The 20,792-nt window shown below is 40.7% G+C and overlaps 1 protein-coding gene across 1 annotated transcript in view; it reads left to right on the top strand.

The window, feature by feature from the left end:
• Positions 1-20,792, top strand: part of COL14A1 (collagen type XIV alpha 1 chain) — a 278,477-nt gene that overhangs the window by 153,724 nt on the left and 103,961 nt on the right. Inside the window, exons 17-24 of the mRNA XM_082259358.1 lie at positions 752-891; positions 1,019-1,151; positions 1,643-1,690; positions 2,684-2,823; positions 4,580-4,709; positions 5,641-5,763; positions 11,479-11,628; positions 16,398-16,514. Of these exons, the coding sequence (XP_082115484.1) occupies positions 752-891; positions 1,019-1,151; positions 1,643-1,690; positions 2,684-2,823; positions 4,580-4,709; positions 5,641-5,763; positions 11,479-11,628; positions 16,398-16,514 (981 nt within the window). The remainder of the gene's footprint in view (positions 1-751; positions 892-1,018; positions 1,152-1,642; positions 1,691-2,683; positions 2,824-4,579; positions 4,710-5,640; positions 5,764-11,478; positions 11,629-16,397; positions 16,515-20,792) is intronic.

Raw genomic sequence — 20,792 nt, 5'->3', positions numbered from 1 at the left:
ATATATATAAATGATATATATTTGACTTTTTAATTAATATCATGAATTTAAATTAATATGAATCTATTTTTGACCATCAGCAGCACCTTTTCGGCCGATAGGCTGCCTTCATATTTTGCGTAAAAAAAAGTGCAAGAAAAGCTCAAGTAAAATGCATCCCTTTAAATTCTATGTATGTTTTCACACTGGTTCTTTGCGCTTCTGTTGCAGTGTTAAAAATCCTGCTTGATACATTTGTGGTGCATATTTGGTCAGTTAAAAAAAAACTCACCACAAACGCACCTCCCCATTGAAATGCATTGAAAATGCAGCAAAACATAAAAAACATACCTGTGTTGCGTTTTTTATGCTATTTTTGAGTCACGTGACCTATGAATAATGCACTGTAAATACAATAAAATCATGGCAAAATCACATGCTTTTTTTCAGCTGACATTATTGCATCTTTTTTTCTATCTGCAAAACACTGATAACCCTATTTTTGGCCGTTAAGTTTTGGCGCCCAATATATCACTGCATCCCTAGTGCTTACCATCCCCAAACTGGAGCTATAGGTAGGGCTCTCATCTATTGTATCTTGTTATGGCTTTCTATTACTGTACACCTGTGTACACCTGGAGCTTTCAGCAATATAATAATTGTACTACTCACAACTGTGATATCTATCACTTTGTAGAGGGCCTTGGAAGATATAGGTGCCATAGAGTTCAATAATAATAAAAGCTTCCATTTTAATGTTGTTCTTTCACAGAGCCGGTACCATCTCCTCGTGATCTGAAAGTCAGGGATATCACCTCGCACAGTTTTGTGGCTTATTGGACACATTTTGCGCCAGATATAACTATGTACAAACTGCAGTGGACACCCCGGAGAGGCGGCACAACCCAAGAGGTAAACTAGCTACTGATTTGTTGTTATAGGCATCTTTAGAGACAAGGTTAAACTCTACAACTACTCTATGTTAAGCAAATGGGACTAAATGTGTAGATTGATACTACAATATGTTTGTTTTGTCTAGGCTATAATTAAAGGGAACATCAACTCTTATCTTATTGACGGATTGACACATAGCACAGAGTATGAAGTCTCTCTGTCAGCCATCTTTGAGGATGAATCTGAAAGCGATGCCCTATCAGCCTTGGCTACTACATGTAAGAAGTATATCTATCTATCTATCTATCTATCTATCTATCTATCTATCTATCTATCTATCTATCTATCTATCTATCTATCTATCTCTAAATTTTAGCGCCAAATTAGTTTCCATGCCTCCCCTCTGAATGTTGTAAGAATTTAGTGCAAATTTATTTTGCTAAATCCTAACTGACATATCAATTGTTGGGGTACCTTTTAGGGCTTAGTGTAAAGATCTCAAGAGTAATCCAGCCGTAACTATTCAATCTTTATGCTGGCTTTTTATGGTCAAATATTTAAAGTATGAGATCTGCTGTGTATACTAACACATTGCAATTGTTAACTGGGTGTGTTATGTAAATGAAACACATAAGCTGTCCAGAATGGACCTTAAAATGTTGGAATTTGAATAAATAATTTAGATATAAGGGGGTGTGCTAGGGCTTTTGGTAATAATAATCAACTGTTGATACATCACAATGCATTTATGTATTTCTTATGTTTACAGTGATGCGGACCACTCAGGCTCCAACTACTGCCAGACCGACAACAGCAGGTAACAATCTTTTTTATGATGACCGTGTCATACTATGACCTCCAGGAACATTCCACTGTTGTGTAAATGGTAAATTTGCACGGGTAGAGTTTTTGTTCTTATTGACATTTTTTAACATTTTTCCAAAATTAAAGTTAACTGAGCTTTTGAGGTTTATAAATGGGGAATTAAGTTGATGTAGCCATGCAGGAGGGAGCGGCATGATAGTGCGAATTAGCAGTTAGGGGGTCCCTTTTCAGAAAAACTGTCACTTTTCCCTGCAATAGCAAGATGATAGTATCTCTTTAATAAGGGTCTGTTTGTGTCATCCATTTGTTTCCGTTGTTGCTCTAGCTAATGGCTAGACACCAGCCTAGAACTAGATAAGTGTGCTCTTGGGTTATTGAAAAAAAATTACAAAATGTAAAAGTAAGCAGTCATGATGTTTCAGCAGCCTTCATCCTCCTGCTAGGTAGTCATGCGACCACATAGGGACAGCTTCTTGTTTGTATTATAGGTAATTATAAGAAAAGGTACAGAGCTAACTGCATTTTTTCGCTTGCCATGTCATGTCACTACACAGTCTCAGCCTCAAGTTTTCTTAAAACAGGAAATTACTAGAAAGAATGTGGGAATAACAGTCATTATGGTTCGGAAGGTTTTATAGTCTTACAGAATGTTGATGCCACTATACAGCTATGACTTCCTGCCTATAGGAGCCAGAAGATCTGTTCTTAAAAAAATAAATTGTAGGCAATGTTATGAAATGGCCTAAATTTCCCACAATACCAATTAGGCATTATATACAGTATATGTAAGTAGTATAGAAGCCTAATTATTGTCACTTGCCAATTATTGATATCTTTACCAAAGTGCAGAATGAAATGGAGCGCTCTCATTCTTTTAGTTCCAGTCTTTCTTTGTAAAACTAAGAGAGGCCTGATAAGATGATTGTTCCGTTGACCAGAAGATTAAAGAATCATGTTAAATCCATGTTCTCATGTGTCTTTGCAGTTGTCCGTTTCGGAATCAGAAACCTCATAATAGATGATGAAACGACATCTAGTCTTCATGTATCATGGCTTATGAGTGATGCTAACATTCGTCAGTACATTGTATCCTACATCACTGCTTATGGAGATCGGGAAGAAGTGGTAAGCTTGAAATTAAAAAGATAAAAATAGTGTAACAATAAAAGTGTATGGTGTCAATTGCCACAATGAAATGTCCTCCTATCAACCCAAATAATTTGCATTTAGCCTCATGTATGAAAGAGTTGGATCTTGAAACTTGGACATGCAGCAGGCAGAAGCAAATGAATAGGGCCTTATGACATCCTTTATACAATACCATTGCACAACACCTCTACAGCACCCTCATCTGTCATAATGGACCGGGCAGTAATAGGAGGATTTCTGACCTTTCATAAGTGTGTTTAATGTTAAGTCCTGACTTCTTGGTACTGCTTAACACACCCATACCAGTTATATTATGGCTGGTTTAGAACGTTGCATCTTCCCTCCAAACAGCAAGTGCATGTGTTTAGATTGAATGTGTATGGATCTTCTCAGAAGACCATGACCAAATGACCAGAATTAAATGACCAGCCCAAATTAAAAGGGGACCTGTATTATAAGGATATGGAGACTGCCTTTTAAATCTCTTCTTTTGAAATTACGAGTTGAATGACTGTCTATATCAGGGATCCTCAAACTACGGCCCTCCATGTGTTGTGGAACTATGCATCCCATGAGGCATTGTAAAACTCTGACATTCACAGACATGACTAGGCATGATGGAAATTGTAGTTCCTGAACAACTGGAGGGCCAGAGTTTGGAGACCCCTGGTCTATAATAGTATAATCTATACTTTCTATACTCTATACCAGTGATGGCAAAACCTGGCACCCCAGATGTTTTGGAACTACATTTCCCATGATGCTCATCCACTCTGCAGTGTAGTTGAGCATCATGGGAAATATAGTTCCAAAACATCTGGGGTGCCAAGGTTCGCCATCACTGCTCTATACCTTCTGGGAGACTGTCCGGGGACAAGTATGTAGGTTATGAATTCTGACCTTTGACTAGCATTCTTTTAAGCAGGTATAATGATTGCAATGATAGCCCACATAGTTACCTTCATAAATTTTTCCTTTAACTAAACTTGTAGTTAGCAGCCTGGGAAGATACAAGAATAATTTGGTGTGTACACTCCCTTTCAATGATAGTGTACTGTGCCCTTCGACTTAATGATTGGTGAAGGGTGGCAAGGACTTGTCAAATTAGTGGCAACATTTTGATGTTTGTTGGCAGTCAGTGGTTGGCTGCGTATATTAGCCCTAACTAAACTAAGGTACCATACACAAATTCTGTCACCAGCATTGGCAAACTTTCCCTGAAAGGGGGAACAGGTCTCATCCATTCGGCTCACTTTTCAACTTCCTTCAAGACCACTTGTCTGCTGGCATAAGGGTGACACGGAACCATAAACTGCCTAAAGATTTCAGACAGCAGATAGGATGCCATGTACTGTAGGTTTTATGACTGTTTATGGGAAAGATTGTCTTCCATTTACATTCACATTTTATAAGAATCTATATGCGGCCCTTGAGGTTGGGAAAAGGGAGCATTTGGATATTGCTTTATTTTGGATTGGAAAAAATGTCAGCCAGCTGGGAAAAATTTAGCCTAGCCAATGGATGTCTGCCAGCGTTCTGGTAGGCCTACTGATATGGGATAATTTTCTGATCTATCTGTAGCTGAAGGGAACTAGGGAATGTTCCCCTTTTAGCAAAGGGAAAGGGGGTAATAGGGTCCGTGAAACAGGGGTTGTGTCAATTGTCAATACACCATGTCCACTTCTTGCTGTAATCCTAATATTCTACTTCTTTCCATTGTATCTTTCACCAGAAAGTCGTAGCAGGTCGAGAAAATGACATTGTGCTGCAATCTCTGCTGTCTGATACCGAATACAAAGTTACTGTGACTCCTGTTTACTTCAATGGAGAAGGGAACCCTGTGTCTGCCTCTGGAAGAACACGTATGTATGGGTTGTGTCTGTGGGTCAAAGTGCAAAGACATAAACTTTTATTACCTCCTGTGCAATCCAATACAGGTCAGATCTAGCTACCAGCCTTTACTTACTAAATAAAGAGCAGTTTACCAACTGCCTAAGCATCAAACATCCCCAATTTTTTACTTTAATTTACTTGAGTTGTAGATCTGAAATGTGGTTGGTTACTGCATGCTAATATACATAGCTCTTTGCACTCCTACCACGTTTGTTAACATTCCAGAAACAGAAATTGTGATGCTGAGCACCTTGCTCCTGCGCTCAGAACTAGGTCCTCAGGCTGCCTCTATCCCGGAACTCACACTTGGCATCCACTATGGCTAAGCTTTGCTGCCCTCTACGACTGGGGTGGTCAACAAAACACTGCAAATAAAAACAAAGAAAGGGCGCACCAGCCTAGCGCATTATCCTCAGTGGGCTTTTTATGTTTGCAGTGCATCATGGGGAATGGAAAAGAGAAGCTGCAATAGAAGCTTCCCTTTCTTAATCTTTTTCCTCCAATTTCCCTTCTTTATCTGCTTTTTAATCCTTTTTTTTAATTCTTGTAAATTATTATTATCTGTGTCAGCTGTACCACCAGGCACAGTAGGCATGGTGCCTATAGGCAGCAGAGGCAAAGTGGCAGTTTTGTAAAATACAGTTATTGTCTGCGAATTTTTTTTTAATCACCAGAATAGTAATTTATTATAAATGTATTAATACAATATTAATATTTAATATTACATTATTACAATAGTTTAAGCCATGATAAGACTAGAAAAAGAAGGAAATGTTTTGTGCATATATGTTTTTTCTAGTAGAGCGGTGTGCTACCAATCACTGACAATTATTCAATCATTTGTAATATTTGGTACATGTTACAGCTTTTGTGATCTGGTTTCCGATTATATTCCCACAGTGCCGCTCTCTGCACCAAGGAACCTGCGAGTTTCTGATGAATGGTATAACAAACTGAGGATAACATGGGACCCTCCTCCTTCACCAACCATGGGCTACAGGATAGTGTACAGGCCTACAAGCGGTGAGGGACATTCATTCTGTGGATGACATATACATATGTATTAAGTTTCTGACATAGCCATCTGCCACAGGCAGGAGAAAGGGAACAAGGTACCTGTGACAGGGCTGCTGTTCGAAATCATGGAGCCCCATACAGCCTAGCTGACAGGAACAGTGAACCAAGCCTAACAGGTGGCTCCAGCTGCATGAAAAAAACACTCCTTCGTGCAACCAGAATACCTCTAAGAACAAGCCCTTAACTATGTTTTTTTAGTATTTTTTACATTCTTTTTTTTTTTTTTACGTATTTTGAACAGCCCTGTGGGGTTGGTGAAATATCAGGGGACTAAACAGACAACCAACAGAAAGAGAAAGAGATTTAGGACACAGATTTCTCAATTGTTTCTCTGCAGCCTCAGCTGCAGAGTAATTGAACAGGAAGCGCACTGTGCAGAGGTTCCCTGTTCATTCATGTAGCACTACCCTGGTAGGAGTCGCTAGTGTCCCGGGTCCCCACTGCTGCATAGCCAGTCACATAGCATTTCCTTCACACACTCCAAGGCAGAAAACAAGTGTTTGGCTTGTTTTTGATGTTTTATTAGGGGTTGATAAATTGGATCGGGTAGGGAATTATGGGATGCCCAACTTGAAAATGTCCAGAACTATGAACAAAGGGACACTTCCTCCCTATTTACAAAAGGTCCTCTTGCTTCCTCCTGCACAAACTTGGTTTTCTCAGCACAGCACCTGCTGCTCACTCTTGTGGGAACTAGTAGAATATAGCTAATTTAGCTAAGGCCCATTAAAAGCAGGAACTCTTAGTCCCTTGACAAAGTAGTGCAATGTGAGTGAACAGCATGACATTCTTCCTTTTGCTTCTCTGTGGCCACTGATCCCAGCTCCACTTGTTTGCAGAAAATGCTAGCCCACCTAGCTATCACCAGCCATGCCTGGCTGATCTTCCTCCCAGTTCTCCTGACAGACTTTCTACCCCAGTCTTGCCCAAATGGCACACTTCCCCGGTCCTGTCTGACTGACACACTTCCCCAGTTCTCCTCAACTGGAACACTTCCATGGAGATCCCCCAGGGCAAGAATGAAGACTAAGCCCACTGCTGTCTTCAGAGAGCACTGTTACAGCTAAGAGTCTCTACCCTTGTGTCGTCCTTCACAGTGCTGATCTCTACTCACTGTCTGCCTTAGCTCGGTCCCTCTGCCTCTCCTGAAGATTCTCCTCCAACTGCCTCCTGTAGGGGGATTCTTCTAGGGCAGCTATCCCGAGCCTCTGGCCTGAGGTACCACCCCTCCCCAATAGGGGTTTCCTCAAGGGCAACCGACAGCCTTTGCCAATCACTCCATCTCCATCTTCCACCCGACTACCATTCTGGATTGGACCATGTCTAATTATGGGGTTGTCTAATTTCCCTGCCAGCCAACTTCTGGGGATTGGCTTAGTCCCCATAAATATTCTCGACAGCTCCTTCTAACCCCCGCCATCTAGTTCTAGAAGATTATCCAACCTTCCAGACACCAGTGAGAGACACCAGAGACTGCCCTGGCCTCTAGTAACCCTGACCCAATTCAATGACTCCTGGCCAGAAATATGTTTTACCTACACTCAACTCTAGTAGCACACACTAGAGGATGCTACACTTACAAACGGCAGCATTGTAAACACAGGGGGATTGGCTCCAGTAACTGTGCCCACTCCTGCTGCTCTAGGCCTCCCTGTTGAACTGATGGGACTTGGGCCCCGTACAGGAGTGCAAGTGTTACCCCCTTATCAGCTGACCTGGCTTCCGAGCTGGCCACATCTACTAATCAGGTGTCACCTCTGAGTTATGATGTGTTAAAAAGTAAATCTCAGGGTCCTTCCACACCAGCAGTATTGGGCTGCATTGTCATAGCCTCCAACAAGGAGAACAATCAGTTTCACAGTACTGACATCACCAAATCTTTATCCAAACCTCCTAAGACTAGCAGTCAAAATTAACAGTGCCTTAGATTTCACATTGTAGCTGATGTAGGGGTGCCTCGGCATGGGCTCACATATCAGTAAGTACACTTTACTTTAGGAGGAATTTCAGATAGATCTTTCAAGGCTCTGCTTAGGCAAAATTAACATTTCTAGATATTCACTTTATTACCAGTTTTATTCTCTTTTATTAGTTGCTAAAACCCTAAAAAGTTCTTCATCTTAGTCAGAAATTTCCCTTGTCAGTGTCTATGGGGCACATGTACCACATGCTGAGAGAAAGTGTACGGGAAATATGACAAATGTTTTTCCTTGGAGATGCTTAGCATACACTGACAGTATGAAGGACGTTATTTAATCTATTCTAATGTTTTCCTGGACAGCAAGGCCACATTTTTCTTGTTAGAAATGTCACTGGAAAGCATAAGATCCTGAATATTCACATTTTAACACTGTATGAAAAGAAAAGTGTGACTTAAGGCCCTGGCACAAAAAAAAAAAATCATGTTAAGTGTGGCTATCCAGTATTGCGTCCAATAAATTCCATATCCACCAGCCAACTGTTAGAAGCTTGGACTTCAGTTCCCGGAGAGTTGACTGGAAAAGGTTCTTGGACAAAACAACATAATCCATTTAACTGTCTGCAAAAGAACCAGCAGTAAAATCACTTATAGAGCTCAAAGGGCCAATCTACAAAAAAAGTGATATTTGAGTATTGGGTTCAAATTGGTTGCTTGCCTCTAACTGGTTGATTTCAAAATCAAGATCTCTCGTTTATAGTTCCTGCCTGTCTTCTCACCCATTTTCACATATTCCTTCCCCTCCTGCTACATTTGGGGAGTCTGCAGATGTTTCCACCCTCATTTTTAAGAGTAATATAGATACATTATAAATTCAAAATTAGGAATAGGAACTTCTTCTTGTTGTCATGGTAGGTGTGCAGACTTGGAAATCAAGGACAAGGATCTCCATGATACACTTAAAGCTGGATACACACTATACAACTTTTGTGGTTAGATTTCCTTTAGATTTACCTTCAACTATGTAGTGCAGGGGCCTGTCTGGTTGCATACACATTGAAAGTGTTTAGATCTGACCTCATATTATATGGTTTTGGTAAATCTAAAGGAAAAAATCTAAAAACAATTGTATAGTGTGTATGGCCCATTAGAAACCATTTAGTGATTAAACACCTAAAACCATAATACACCAAACACTGAATTCAGATTCATAATATTTTATTAATCTCAAAGGGAAATTATTAAGATACAGTTATATTCAACAAAGACAACACAAAATCACAAAATAACATATGGAAACAAGACAGAATAACCACAATAAAATTACCAATAACAGCAATTATTGGCAAATAAAACTAAATGAATACTATACTGTAATAAACCATACCATCCTATTAAAATACTACATTGAATAAATAACAATGAAATAAATAGCAGAAAATCAAGCTACCAAAACCAAAAAATCATTACACATAGAAAACCTAATACCAACTTAATAAAAAAAACTACATACTAATCTGGATCATAAACCAGATTCAAATATCAGTTTTAAAGTGGAGTTCCGGCCACAAAAAAAAATTTCAATGAACATACCCCTGGGACAGTCAGGGCTAGTACATTCCACAATGGCTAACCTCTGATCTGTCCCGGTTCGCACTTACCTGCAAGAAGAAATACTTACTTATAACATTTCTTCCACAGCGTTAGCATCTCTCTTGTGGGCAGCTGAAGCCAGCGCGATCCTCTTCTGCGTCCTCTTCCGTGTCTTCTTCTCCCAGAATGCGCCTGCACCGGCCCCTCTCGTCACTTCCGGTGCGGCACCGCATTCCTCCACAGCTTCTGGGCATGCCCAGAAGCTGTTTAGCAGGGAATGCGGCGTCGCACCGGAAGTGACGAGCAGGACCGGTGCCGTCGCATTGATTCCTGGGAACGATGACGTTCAGCTCCCAGGAATCATTGCAAACCGGAAGTGACGGCGCGGGCCGCGGCCGCCGAGGGAGGAAGTGGAAGAAAGGTGAGTATTTCTTTCTACAATAACAAGGTAAGTAAAAAAAATCCTAGCTATCCATTTCCTTTTCAGGTAAAAAAGCAAGCGGATGGCCACAAAATCGATTATGTCGATTTTGGGGCCGGAACTACGCTTTAAGTGAGCTTGTCCTGTAAATGCACTACTTGAAATGGGATTGATAAAGCTGATCAGTGGAAAATTATAAAATGTGTACCCAGTTGGCAAAAATTTATGGTGTACAATATTCCTTATTAACAAATCAGCTTTCAACTTTCCTCAGTAACAACCAAGATGCTTTTTTTCTTCTCAAATTAAATCCAGAAAGATGCAAATATGGGAAAACATTAGAAAAGTTTTAAAAACATTTGAAAATATTCTTACCTTACCCCTGGCTTACACCGGTGGCACCTAGGCGAGCGTAACATCACAATCCTTCCGGTAGGATCCTGGGATTTGCAAAGATCACATATCTCACAAGAAGAGTATTTTGCATTTATCGCTGGAAGGATCATGATGTGATGCTCTTCAGTGCAGAAGGTGGTTAAAGATAAGGGCTGATGTGATAAGCAGACCTTGCTTTTAGGTGCAAAGTCTGCTTTAACCCAGTAACCAAGCCATTTAGAGTGAACTTGTAATTAGAGAAATATGAAGGCTGCCATATTCTTCTGAAAGGGCTACTTCCCTGCTTGTCTCCGACTTTATTAATTTCAGAGTCAGAGAAAATTTGATCTGCAGAAAGTACTGAAACCCCTTGATCAGCATGATAGCCAGGAAACCAACTATGTTTAGAAAGAAGAGACAGCCTCCATATCATTCACAATGAATAGCACCATAGCACACCAACCCACGTACGTTAGTGTAACAGGATTGATGTGAATGGGCCCTGGTTGAATTTCAAATCTTAATGCAGGACAACAAGTTAGCCCAAACCCACAAGGATTCAGTGAATACAACACCCTGATGGCTTGCTCTGTAATACGTTTATTGGTATTCAGCATCCTAATTGCATTTTTTTTATGTAAAGGCATACATTAGAAGGAAAATCTACTAGTGCACAAATGCCTATATGAAAAAGTAGCACAACAGCTTATGAAGAAGTGAATGTAGTATGGAAGAATTTATAACAGTGAAATATTATGGCAAGCTTAACAAAAATGGCAAGCAACCCAATTTATAAATAGTGCACATAGACAGGCCTTGGATAGAGCAAACAAAACATATTTTTTCCCAGCACACCTACTAGCTAGCCAGCAAATCTTTTTTTACAGTAACTGAATATTTAATGACTGAGGCTACATTGTGGTTTCCTTTAACTGCGTCTTTTAATCTATATTAAACTCCCCATAGGCTACCTATAGAATTTAGACCTTACCAACATAAATACAAATTCACATAAACTCTGATCCTTTCATGTTTTATAGGTTACTTAACCTTTCAAGAAACCTTGAGATTCATTAGATGTGTGTGTGATTTGGAACAGGTCTGTTTAGGAACACTTGACTATAGCAGCAAGCTATATTTCCCCAGTTTTACAATGTAAAAATATTTGCAAGCCAACATAATCCAAGACTAACACATGGGCACTCCAGGAATACGCAGCACCGGTGAATAGTATGTGTTGTATGTGTTATGACATTGCCATAGGCAGGTTCTAAAATTAAATATATGTTTTCCAACAGAAGCAAAGGCTCTGCCATAGTCTGGTGTTAATTTTGGTCTCTGGGCTTTGTTTCAGGCACGGGTCCAGCTCTGGAGACATTTGTGGGCGATGATGTGAACACCATATTGATTCTCAATCTTCTCAGTGGTACGGAATACAATCTGAAGGTTTTAGCATCATATTCCACCGGATTCAGTGATGCATTGACTGGAGTGGGCAAAACATGTAAGTAGCTCCGTTCCTCTTTCTATAGTGAGCTTTGCTCTGCTCAGGGGGGCTTTTCTTTTCTCAGAAAATAGGTGAAGGAACTCAACCACGACCTTCCAACCCCCACACATACACACACTCACACACAAACTCTACAGACCACATCAAATAATGGGTGTGGTCAAATTTCACTAACAGTAGGAGGGTCTTAAAGGGGCAAAAATACCAGGGGTGAACTTCGTACATAGTGCAGTGTTCAGGGGTGCGCTGCATACAGAGTGCAGAGTTCAGCCTTCTTCCAGAGTTGCTTACCCCTGCATCCCCATCCACATTTCATTTTTACATCTTTTTAGTTCTGACTTCTGCATGCAACTCCCCCCCCCCCCTCCTCACTGCCCCTATCTCCCTCCCCCTCCTTAAAAGCTATGCCATCTTCCACATCTCTTACTTTTATTGCTGTATTAAGCTGAAGCACCCAGCCAGCTCTAGTACCTCCCTGCACACTATAGGTGGCTCCAACTCTCTGCAGAGAGATCATCCAGTGGGGTGTCGGCATCTGCACAGCACCTGCATCCCCCTTGTCCCCATCCTGCACTCAGTAAGATCCGTTAAGGAGATCGGATCTATGGGAGCCATTGGGAACAAGGTGTCACTTGTAAACCCAGACACCAGACTTATGTGTTTACAAGTGATAGTGGTGAGCAGAGAGCATAGGGCCTGAACCAGAGGTGGTGGAACTACCTATGGAGTTCTACCAAGTTCCAGCTGAAAAAAGCCCTGACTCTGCTTAAGAAAAATCCCCAAAAATATTGCTTGAACATGCAGCTGTGTATTAAAGTGGATGTAAACTCTCACATATACCCAGTGAAGTGAACAGCCTCAGATGATACACAGAGATGAAGCCAATCTCCCTACATAGGTTTTTCATGCATATCTGCTGTCTTCAGCTTCCTATATTCTTTAGAATTCTAATATCAGGTTAGAGTTTTTACTTTCTCATTCGGAAGTAGGAGACAGCTGAGGAAAGGCACTGCCCCCCCCCCCCCTCCACATAGGTAGAGGAAGGAAGGAATGTGCAGAGCTGTGCTGTGATAAGACAAGCTCTCTGCTAATCTGTATATAGCAACCTCCCACGACACAAATTTCAGGCTGGTTTTATCTTGGTTGACGGAGAACTTGTCAGAATTTATTATGCTAATAATAGAGCAGCCAAACAGCAGAAAGACAGGGGACTTAGTGCTTTCGAGGGAGATAAGAAAACACTTCAGATATATGTGCCCAGGTCAAATTTCATGAATTGGGTTTACATCCACCTTAATTTAATGCTGTAACATTTTTCCCCATGTCTGTCAATGTTCAGGTTATTGTTACAATTAGAGATGACCTTAGACGGGTTTGGACATCTATCCCACCAGGAAGATATCAATGTCGACAGCCAATCATAGGTAGTGGAGCCACTCCCCACCTCGCAACTGCACATATATATGCCCCTTGCATTTGTACAGCTGCAAGGAGGGGAATGCCTCCATATCCTAACTCTCTTGAGCTCATTCCTATTACAATTTTATACAAACTTTTTTTGGATGGTATAATTCTGGGAAATTATGAGTAACTTTTTTCATTGCCACATAAGTCTATGGGAATGCAAAACCCACTTAAAGCAAGTCAAATGCAGGTCAGGAGGAGATCATCTTCAGGTCAAGTGCCCCTGTCATTGGAATCGGAATGTTCTCAGAAGTATCCCAGACTGCTATCATCAACATAGGCCTAGAACAACGGCCCTTAATCTTCCAATATAGACAACTGTTCTGGTGACAGTTCTCTAGGATGGGGATTCCTCTGATTTCCCGTTGTGTGCCCAGGACAAGAAATTAGTGTAGATCTTAACATTGGCACATAGACAGCAAAACATATCCTTTTGGGGACCTAAACCCTTCTGTTATATCCAAAGCTAAACAAATGTGTTTTTGCAGATTGCAAAAGTTTGGATTTGTTTTGATGTGATCTGCAGAAAATACTGAAGCTGCTGGATCAGCATGATCAGTATGATAGCCATGCAACTACCTTTTTAGGTTTTAGGAGGGGCAGGCCTCCAAACTCTCTCAGTATTTTCTTCATATTCATACTTTGCTTGAGTGTTCTAAACAGAGCGTATTGTATTTTTTATGTAAATACAAAGGAATTGAGCCTTTCAACCTTTCACCACAATATAGTTTTGCTAGTGATTGCTTTTAGCCTCTTTACAGCAGTGGATATATGCTCATAATACAGCGGTGGGTGGATGGACCCCAATGCCCAGCCACCGCATATATGCATTGCTGTGTTGTTCTGGGGAATGCTCCATTGACATGCCCAGAACTGTAACCAAACTGTCACTGATAGCTCAAGGTCAACAATCAGGAACTTGTAAGTTGGGCTCCCAATGACATCAGCAGCACTGACCATAAGCCACACGATTGAGAGCCCTGCTGGCCTCAGGTATCATGGCCTATTTAAAGCACAGACAAAAAAGGTTTAAACAAGCGTTCTGTTATGAGGTTTCTCAATGGACACTAGATAATATGTGTATGACACACAACACACACCTAGCGTCACCCTGTACAGAGATTTTTCTGCTCTTCGACAATGTTCCAAGCTCCAGGAGATTAAGAGTGATCATCACAAGAACAGCTTAAAGGAGCAGTTAACTTATTTACACATACAGTACGCACACAGCAACTGTCATTACAGAGACACGCACCATCCACTGTTGCAAATTTTACCTATCGCTCACTGCCATGCCCAGACATGAATGTAACAGAAATTAACAAAGAGACAAAGTCTCTTTACTTTTATTACAAATAAAGAATTCAGAGATTCGTTTTAATGATTAATGATAATTTTTATATATTTTTTTTTTTTTGTGAAAAAAAAGAAAGAAAAATTATGCTAGAACTGTCTGTGGAAAAGATATTACAGAAACCAGATAAAGCAACTGTAAAATAAAAGAGTTATAAAGTAAAAAAATACTTAAAGTGGAGTTCCACCCATTTTTAATAAATTGGATTACATAGATGTATGTAATCCCCTTTAAAACGACTTTTACCAATGGAAAGTTTTTTTTTTTTTTTTTTGCTAGTAAATACCTTATTTTCTGCTTTATTTATCCTCTTCTCACTTCCGGGTCCGGTCGGCGATTTCGTCATTCGGCGATTAGCAGTGTGTGCTGGGATGTATATCAGGGCATGAAATCTTGCATTATTACACAGGAGATGAGCTGCACTGTGTGCTCTGCCCAGCCTCCGCCCGCCTCCTCTCAGTGAGCTGTATGTATGTATGTATTGTATTGAGGCCGTGCTCCGCCCCGCCTCCTCTCAGTGAGCTCAGTGAGTATATAATGCTTTCAGTCCTCGCTCACTGAGAGGAGGCGGGGCGGAGCACGGCCTCAATACAATACATACATACATACAGCTCACTGAGAGGAGGCGGGGCGGAGGCGGGGCAGAGCACGCAGTACAGCTCATCTACTGTGTAATAATGCAAGATTTCATGCCCTGAGATACATCCCAGCACACACTGCGAATCGCCGAATGACGAAATCGCTGACCGGAACCGGAAGTGAGAAGAGGATAAATAAAGCAGAAAATAAGGTATTTACTAGCAAAAAAAAAAACTTTCCATTGGTAAAAGTCGTTTTAAAGGGGATTACATACATCTAAAGTCACTAAAATGGGTGGAACTCCACTTTAAGTAGTATCCTCCTAAACTTTGTTCAGTACATAATTCGGAATGCTTGCAGAGTAAAGCTTACCATATAAGGCTTACATTTTGCCCAATTCCTGTGAATCTGCTCAAATGTGAACCTTGGATGGCCCTGCTGACACCAACCGGCTTGATGGAAAAAAGCGAAGGAGCTGTGCTGAAAACAGTTGGGCAAACAGTGACTGCAGCCAATTAGCTCCAGTCACTGTTCTAATATTCTGTCAGGATACAAGGGCCCGCAGCAGAGATTCATTCACACAGTCTAATTCAGATGGGGGAATCTGTAGATTTATCTTATTCAGGTCATTGCAGCAGCTTTTTGTCATCCTCGGAGAGAGTGCCGCAGATCAAATTTTACACAATATAAGGGTCATAGGGGTAGATGGTAAGTGTGCCAGAGATAATTTTTGTTTTTTTTATATATAATCTGACAACATATTGTATAGCATAATGTAATTATGATTTGTTAGACACCAAACATGATATACATTGGATGCATCATTCTCCTAGGAGGTCTAATGTGTCTTTATTAGCCTTCTAGACCTTTAGTGTAACCTCTGTTTATGACGGTAACTCAATTACAGTAGGAATTATGGAGATTGTAGGAAACCTAATCTTTGTACAGTATAGCTATAGATCTGCACAGGTCACTACACCCAATCAGACAGATGAGTATTCTGTAAACTGCTCTCAAACTGTTTTTACCGCTACCATTTACTCATTAGAAAGTCTTTTACAGACTCTCGCTAGTGGAGGTTTATGATACCTTTGCGTTTTGTTAAATGTATTTAGGCTGGACTGTGGTTTGTCAATTGTGCCAGCTTCCCTGGATGACTAGCACAGACATGAGATATACATCTGACCATTTTTGTTACCAACTTGTGCATTCTAGAAAAAATGAGAGTGGCACAGTGTTCTTTACTACGCCCCTATCTTATCCACACAGTTTAGGATTTATCAGACCTCCCTATCATTACAGTGTACAGGCTGCTTTCAGCATTATAGCATGAGCCACGGACTAATCGCTTGTGTTTGTTCTCTTACAGTATATCTCGGAGTGTCAAATCTGAGTGCTTATCAAGTGAAGATGACCAGTATCTGCTCCCAATGGCAGCTTCACAGACATGCAACCTCATACAGGATCATCATCGAGTCACTGCAGGGTATGTTGGAAAATTCCTCCTCTGTTATTCGGTAAAATCTGTTTCCATGAGCTACAGTATATCAACTGAAAAACTCTGGACCTCCCACAATTAATGTTATCTAAATCAGCTGCTTCCTCAGGCAGAATAGATATGACACCAACACTAAAACATTTTGTAGAATGTAATGTGAACCTGTGGCCAGGATATGGTCATTCAAGCAGTAAATGAGATTTAAAACAAGTCTTCACTGACTTAAAAAAAATGGTGCCCACGAAGTCGTGCACACAGACACCGACTTCCTGTTACATAAATATGAATATGATGAGAAAAAGATGACTTTAGCTCCTATTTTCCACCTGTAGAGAATTCCTCAGATATCTTTCGCCTTTTTTGGGGCTTAATCATAGAGTTTTAACTGACCTCTGTAGCTGTAGCCACAGTGAAGCAATTTATCCTCAAATTTCACACCAGAAACACTAAAATCCTTATCTGAGCTAATTCAGCCCCCGTTGCTTCTCCTCTCAGTAGTGACTGAGCAGTCCTCCAAACTTCTAATCTCTAATGTACACATTGAAATGGAAATCTGGGAGAGGGGAGCAGGATGAGCTGCTGTGCCAAGTTACTGCTGGGAGTGGTGCAGTGGATGTTGATCTGCTGAGGTACTGCTGGGAGAGGGGAGCAAGATGAGCTAAACTGTGGGGCCCCTGCTGGGAGGGGATGGCAGGGGGAGCCGTGTTACTGCTTGAAAGTCATCACAATGAGCTAAACTGACAAGTCACTAGTGGGAGGAGGAGCTGGGCTGCTGAGTGATAGCTGAGATAAGAAAGCAGGATGAACTGAGCTATCATTTCATTGCCGGCAGGGGCAACTATTCCCTTGACATCTCAAGCATTTAGAATTTCCCTTCATTTTCTGTATTAGTTACAATGGTCACCAGGACCAATAGAGTGGGTGAATTTCCCCAGCAGGGACACAGAAAGAAGCAAACCTTACGGGTGTACCAACCATTTAATCTTGTATCCAAAACTTAAATATTGTTTTGGCCCTAAGATACACGAATATCTTGAGCCTGGTTCTCATAACAAGGGAATAAAATACCTCCATGTGTTAAACAATCACAACAGTAAAGAAAAAAAAGGTTCAAAGAGTCTAAAGTATTAAATCAAAGTCCTTCTGTGGGATTACTTTCCAATTGTTTACGAAAAAAAAAAAAAGAACGTGATTTAAATCAGAAAATATTTGGGTTTCTAAATGGGGCATGACAGTGCTGGAAAATTAATTTTCTTTCTCTATAGACAAAATATTTTTGATGCTGATGTGTCTGCAGTGGTCAGTCCTTCCAATTCGTACAGATGTTCACTGTTGTATTTTTATGATAGATTTTCAGTATCCTTGTGGCTTTGGCTTCTGTATTGTGCACTGGATTAATAAGTAAATGCATATTAAATACCTAATGGGCATTCGAAAAAAAAATACTAATAATAATACATTGCAAATCATGGTAGATATTCACAATAACATAAACACATTAAATTATACGTTTAATATCCTGGGACTTCATTGGCAAAATATCTCTTGAATCTCAGCTTTACCCAAGTGTCATGACAAATGCAAAGCCAAAAAATAAATATTTTCCTAAAGGATCTGAGCAAGGAGAGCCTGACCCCATCATTGTTGCACTACAGGGTGAAATAAATCATGAATGCCTATCCAAGCTGAGATATTAGTTTTGTGTGTAGTTGACCTTGAATTATAATGTTTTAAGTGAATCTGTCAGAAAATTATATTGCCCAAAGAAGTGGACTCTGGAAGGTAAAAGGGGTAGAGGGGGAGCATGGGGAAAGGAAAACGGCTACAGTACAAGGGGAGGTCTACCAGGAGAACCTGTTAAAGCATGGGTGTCCAACCTTTTGGCTTCTCTGGGCCACATTGGGTGTAGAGAAATTTTCTCGGGCCACATATTAAATATATACTATAGTTAAAGTATATAAGTAATAAAATGCTGCTGCGCCCCCCGCACTAATTTAACACAACTAGAGGATGATCAAATGAAATGGAATCAGTATACAGAGGTTTACTTCTATTGAGTGATAATAAAGGAACACTCTAACCACCATGACCACTTCAGTGATTTGAAGTGGTCATGGTGGTAGGAGTCAGAAACACTGCACATGTTCCCCTCCCCCCTCTGAGGCAGCCTCTGCCTACCGTTAGTTGGAAGCTGCTGTGGCCATGCCCCTGACCTGACTTCCTTCCTCCCCAGAAAAAAAAAATTGTCAGGGGGCAGTGGGCCACATTGCCTGAGGTTCTGGGGCGCATGCGGCCCTCGGGCCGCAAGTTGGACATGCCTGTGTTAAAGGATAAAAGGGAGGTACAGTTATGAACATAAACATGCATTTGGTGCAAGTGAAAAGGGTAAAGGGAGAGCATTAGGTAAGGAAGTGTTTGTGGGGTGGTTGCCCCTAAGGTATGCACCAGAAAAAAATAAGAGGCAGGAGAGCCATTATAATTTAGTAATTAGACAGTGTTACTTGTTAAATCGATTGTTTAGGAAGATTTAAAAGGATCAAGTGCACTTGTGAAGAATACACCAGTCTCCATGCAGGAAGAGGTCGGTTGCTCCATGCTTCGGGAATCCCACTCCTAGGTCCTCAAAGGGGACATCGGGAGGAAATTAATTTGTTTGTAGAGAAGAAAAAGCCCATTGAGTGCTCAAGTGGCAGAAAAGCCAGTTGTGGCATATACTACTGTTTTGGAATAGGTCAAACTTGTTGTATTTTATACAGACCTGATGTCTCTATGATAACTGATATTCCTAGATGGTAGCATACGCTACAATGGGTGCCTCTGGCATTCATGCACTTGAGGAGCTTTTTCTTCTCTACAAACAAATTGGGGAAGAAAACTGCCTACAGTGCAAGTGGAGGTCTAGGTCTACAAGAGAACCTGTTACTTTACCCAGAAATCACAATTTACAAGTTTGTGCAAAGGTAGGGGAGGTATAACTCATTATAACCAGTCAACAAGGTTAAAAAAGAAACATGCATTTGGTTGGTAAGAACAACACCATGAATCGTCCTTGCTGTATCCTTATTAATAATACAACTAAATTATAACCCAGATCTAAAAAATATAAATAAAATTATTTTCTAATCAGGTTTATATAGGAATGAGAGTATCTGTACTGGCTTCTGAGATGGGAAAGGAAGCAGAGAGCAGGGTGACACATTCTCTGAGGGTGTTCTGCACAACTCTAATTCAGAGATTAAAGGCCACACCCAAGGTTAAGAATCCAGAATGAAGTTTATTCAAAGTATTAAATTAGGTAAAGCAGCCAAACCAGCAACTGCACAGCACTACCGGGCACAAACACACTAGCTAACTAAATTTTCTTGATTCCCAGATTGTCAACCCCCTGATGAAGCGGGTGATGTCAACCCCAGAAATGCATTGCCTGCTATACCCCATTACCCCATTAATTCCTAGAATAAACTTAATTCTGGATTCTTTTTTTTTTTTTGTATAATCTTTATTTATGTATGCATAACATGTAAGTAAGACAAACAAGTATACAGATATAAGAGTAGCATGAAAATGGGTTGATCGCGTTGCAAAATACGGGGTCTGATTGACCGCCCAACATAAGAGGAGCAAGAGCATAGAAAAAACAGGTCCTTCATTAAGTAAAACAGATGAAACAACATTGCATGGCCCAAGGTCTCCCTATGCATCACTGGCTCCACAGAAATCAGATATCAAGTACCCAACTGTGGACACAAGTAGGGACAAGGAAACTTATCCTAAGAACTGAGGGGGAGGGGGAGGGGCAAAAAGGAAAATATGCAAACATTTACAAATATGTTTGTAAGTAAAAGAAAAGAGGGAAAAACAATATGGCACTATAAAGCTTTCAAGCGTTTTGCGTTGTTGCTGGCTGTGAGTCTGGTAGGGACCCACCAATATAATAAATCCATATTGCCCATATAGCATAGAGCTTATCATGTCGACCCTTACAGATCGCCATCCATTCCTCCTCAGCCGTAATTTCATTCACCAGGTGGATCCAGTCTGTGCGGTCTTGCACTTGGGTCTTTTACCAGTAAATAGGGATCAATCGCCTGGCAGCATTTAACCACTTAAGGACCGGGCCTATTTCTGACACTTGTTGTTTACAAGTTAAAATTATTATTTTTTTTCTATAAAATTACTTAGAACCCCCAACAGAGACCCTAGAGATTAAAATGGAGATCGTTGCAATATTTTTTATCACACCGTATTTGCACAGTGGTCTTCCAA

This window comes from Pelophylax lessonae, assembly GCF_965119305.1.
Source record: "Pelophylax lessonae genome assembly, chromosome: 5".
In the NCBI taxonomy this organism is placed as follows: domain Eukaryota; kingdom Metazoa; phylum Chordata; class Amphibia; order Anura; family Ranidae; genus Pelophylax; species Pelophylax lessonae.
Note: the sequence above shows the minus strand (reverse complement) of the source record. Positions and strands in the feature narration are given on the sequence as shown.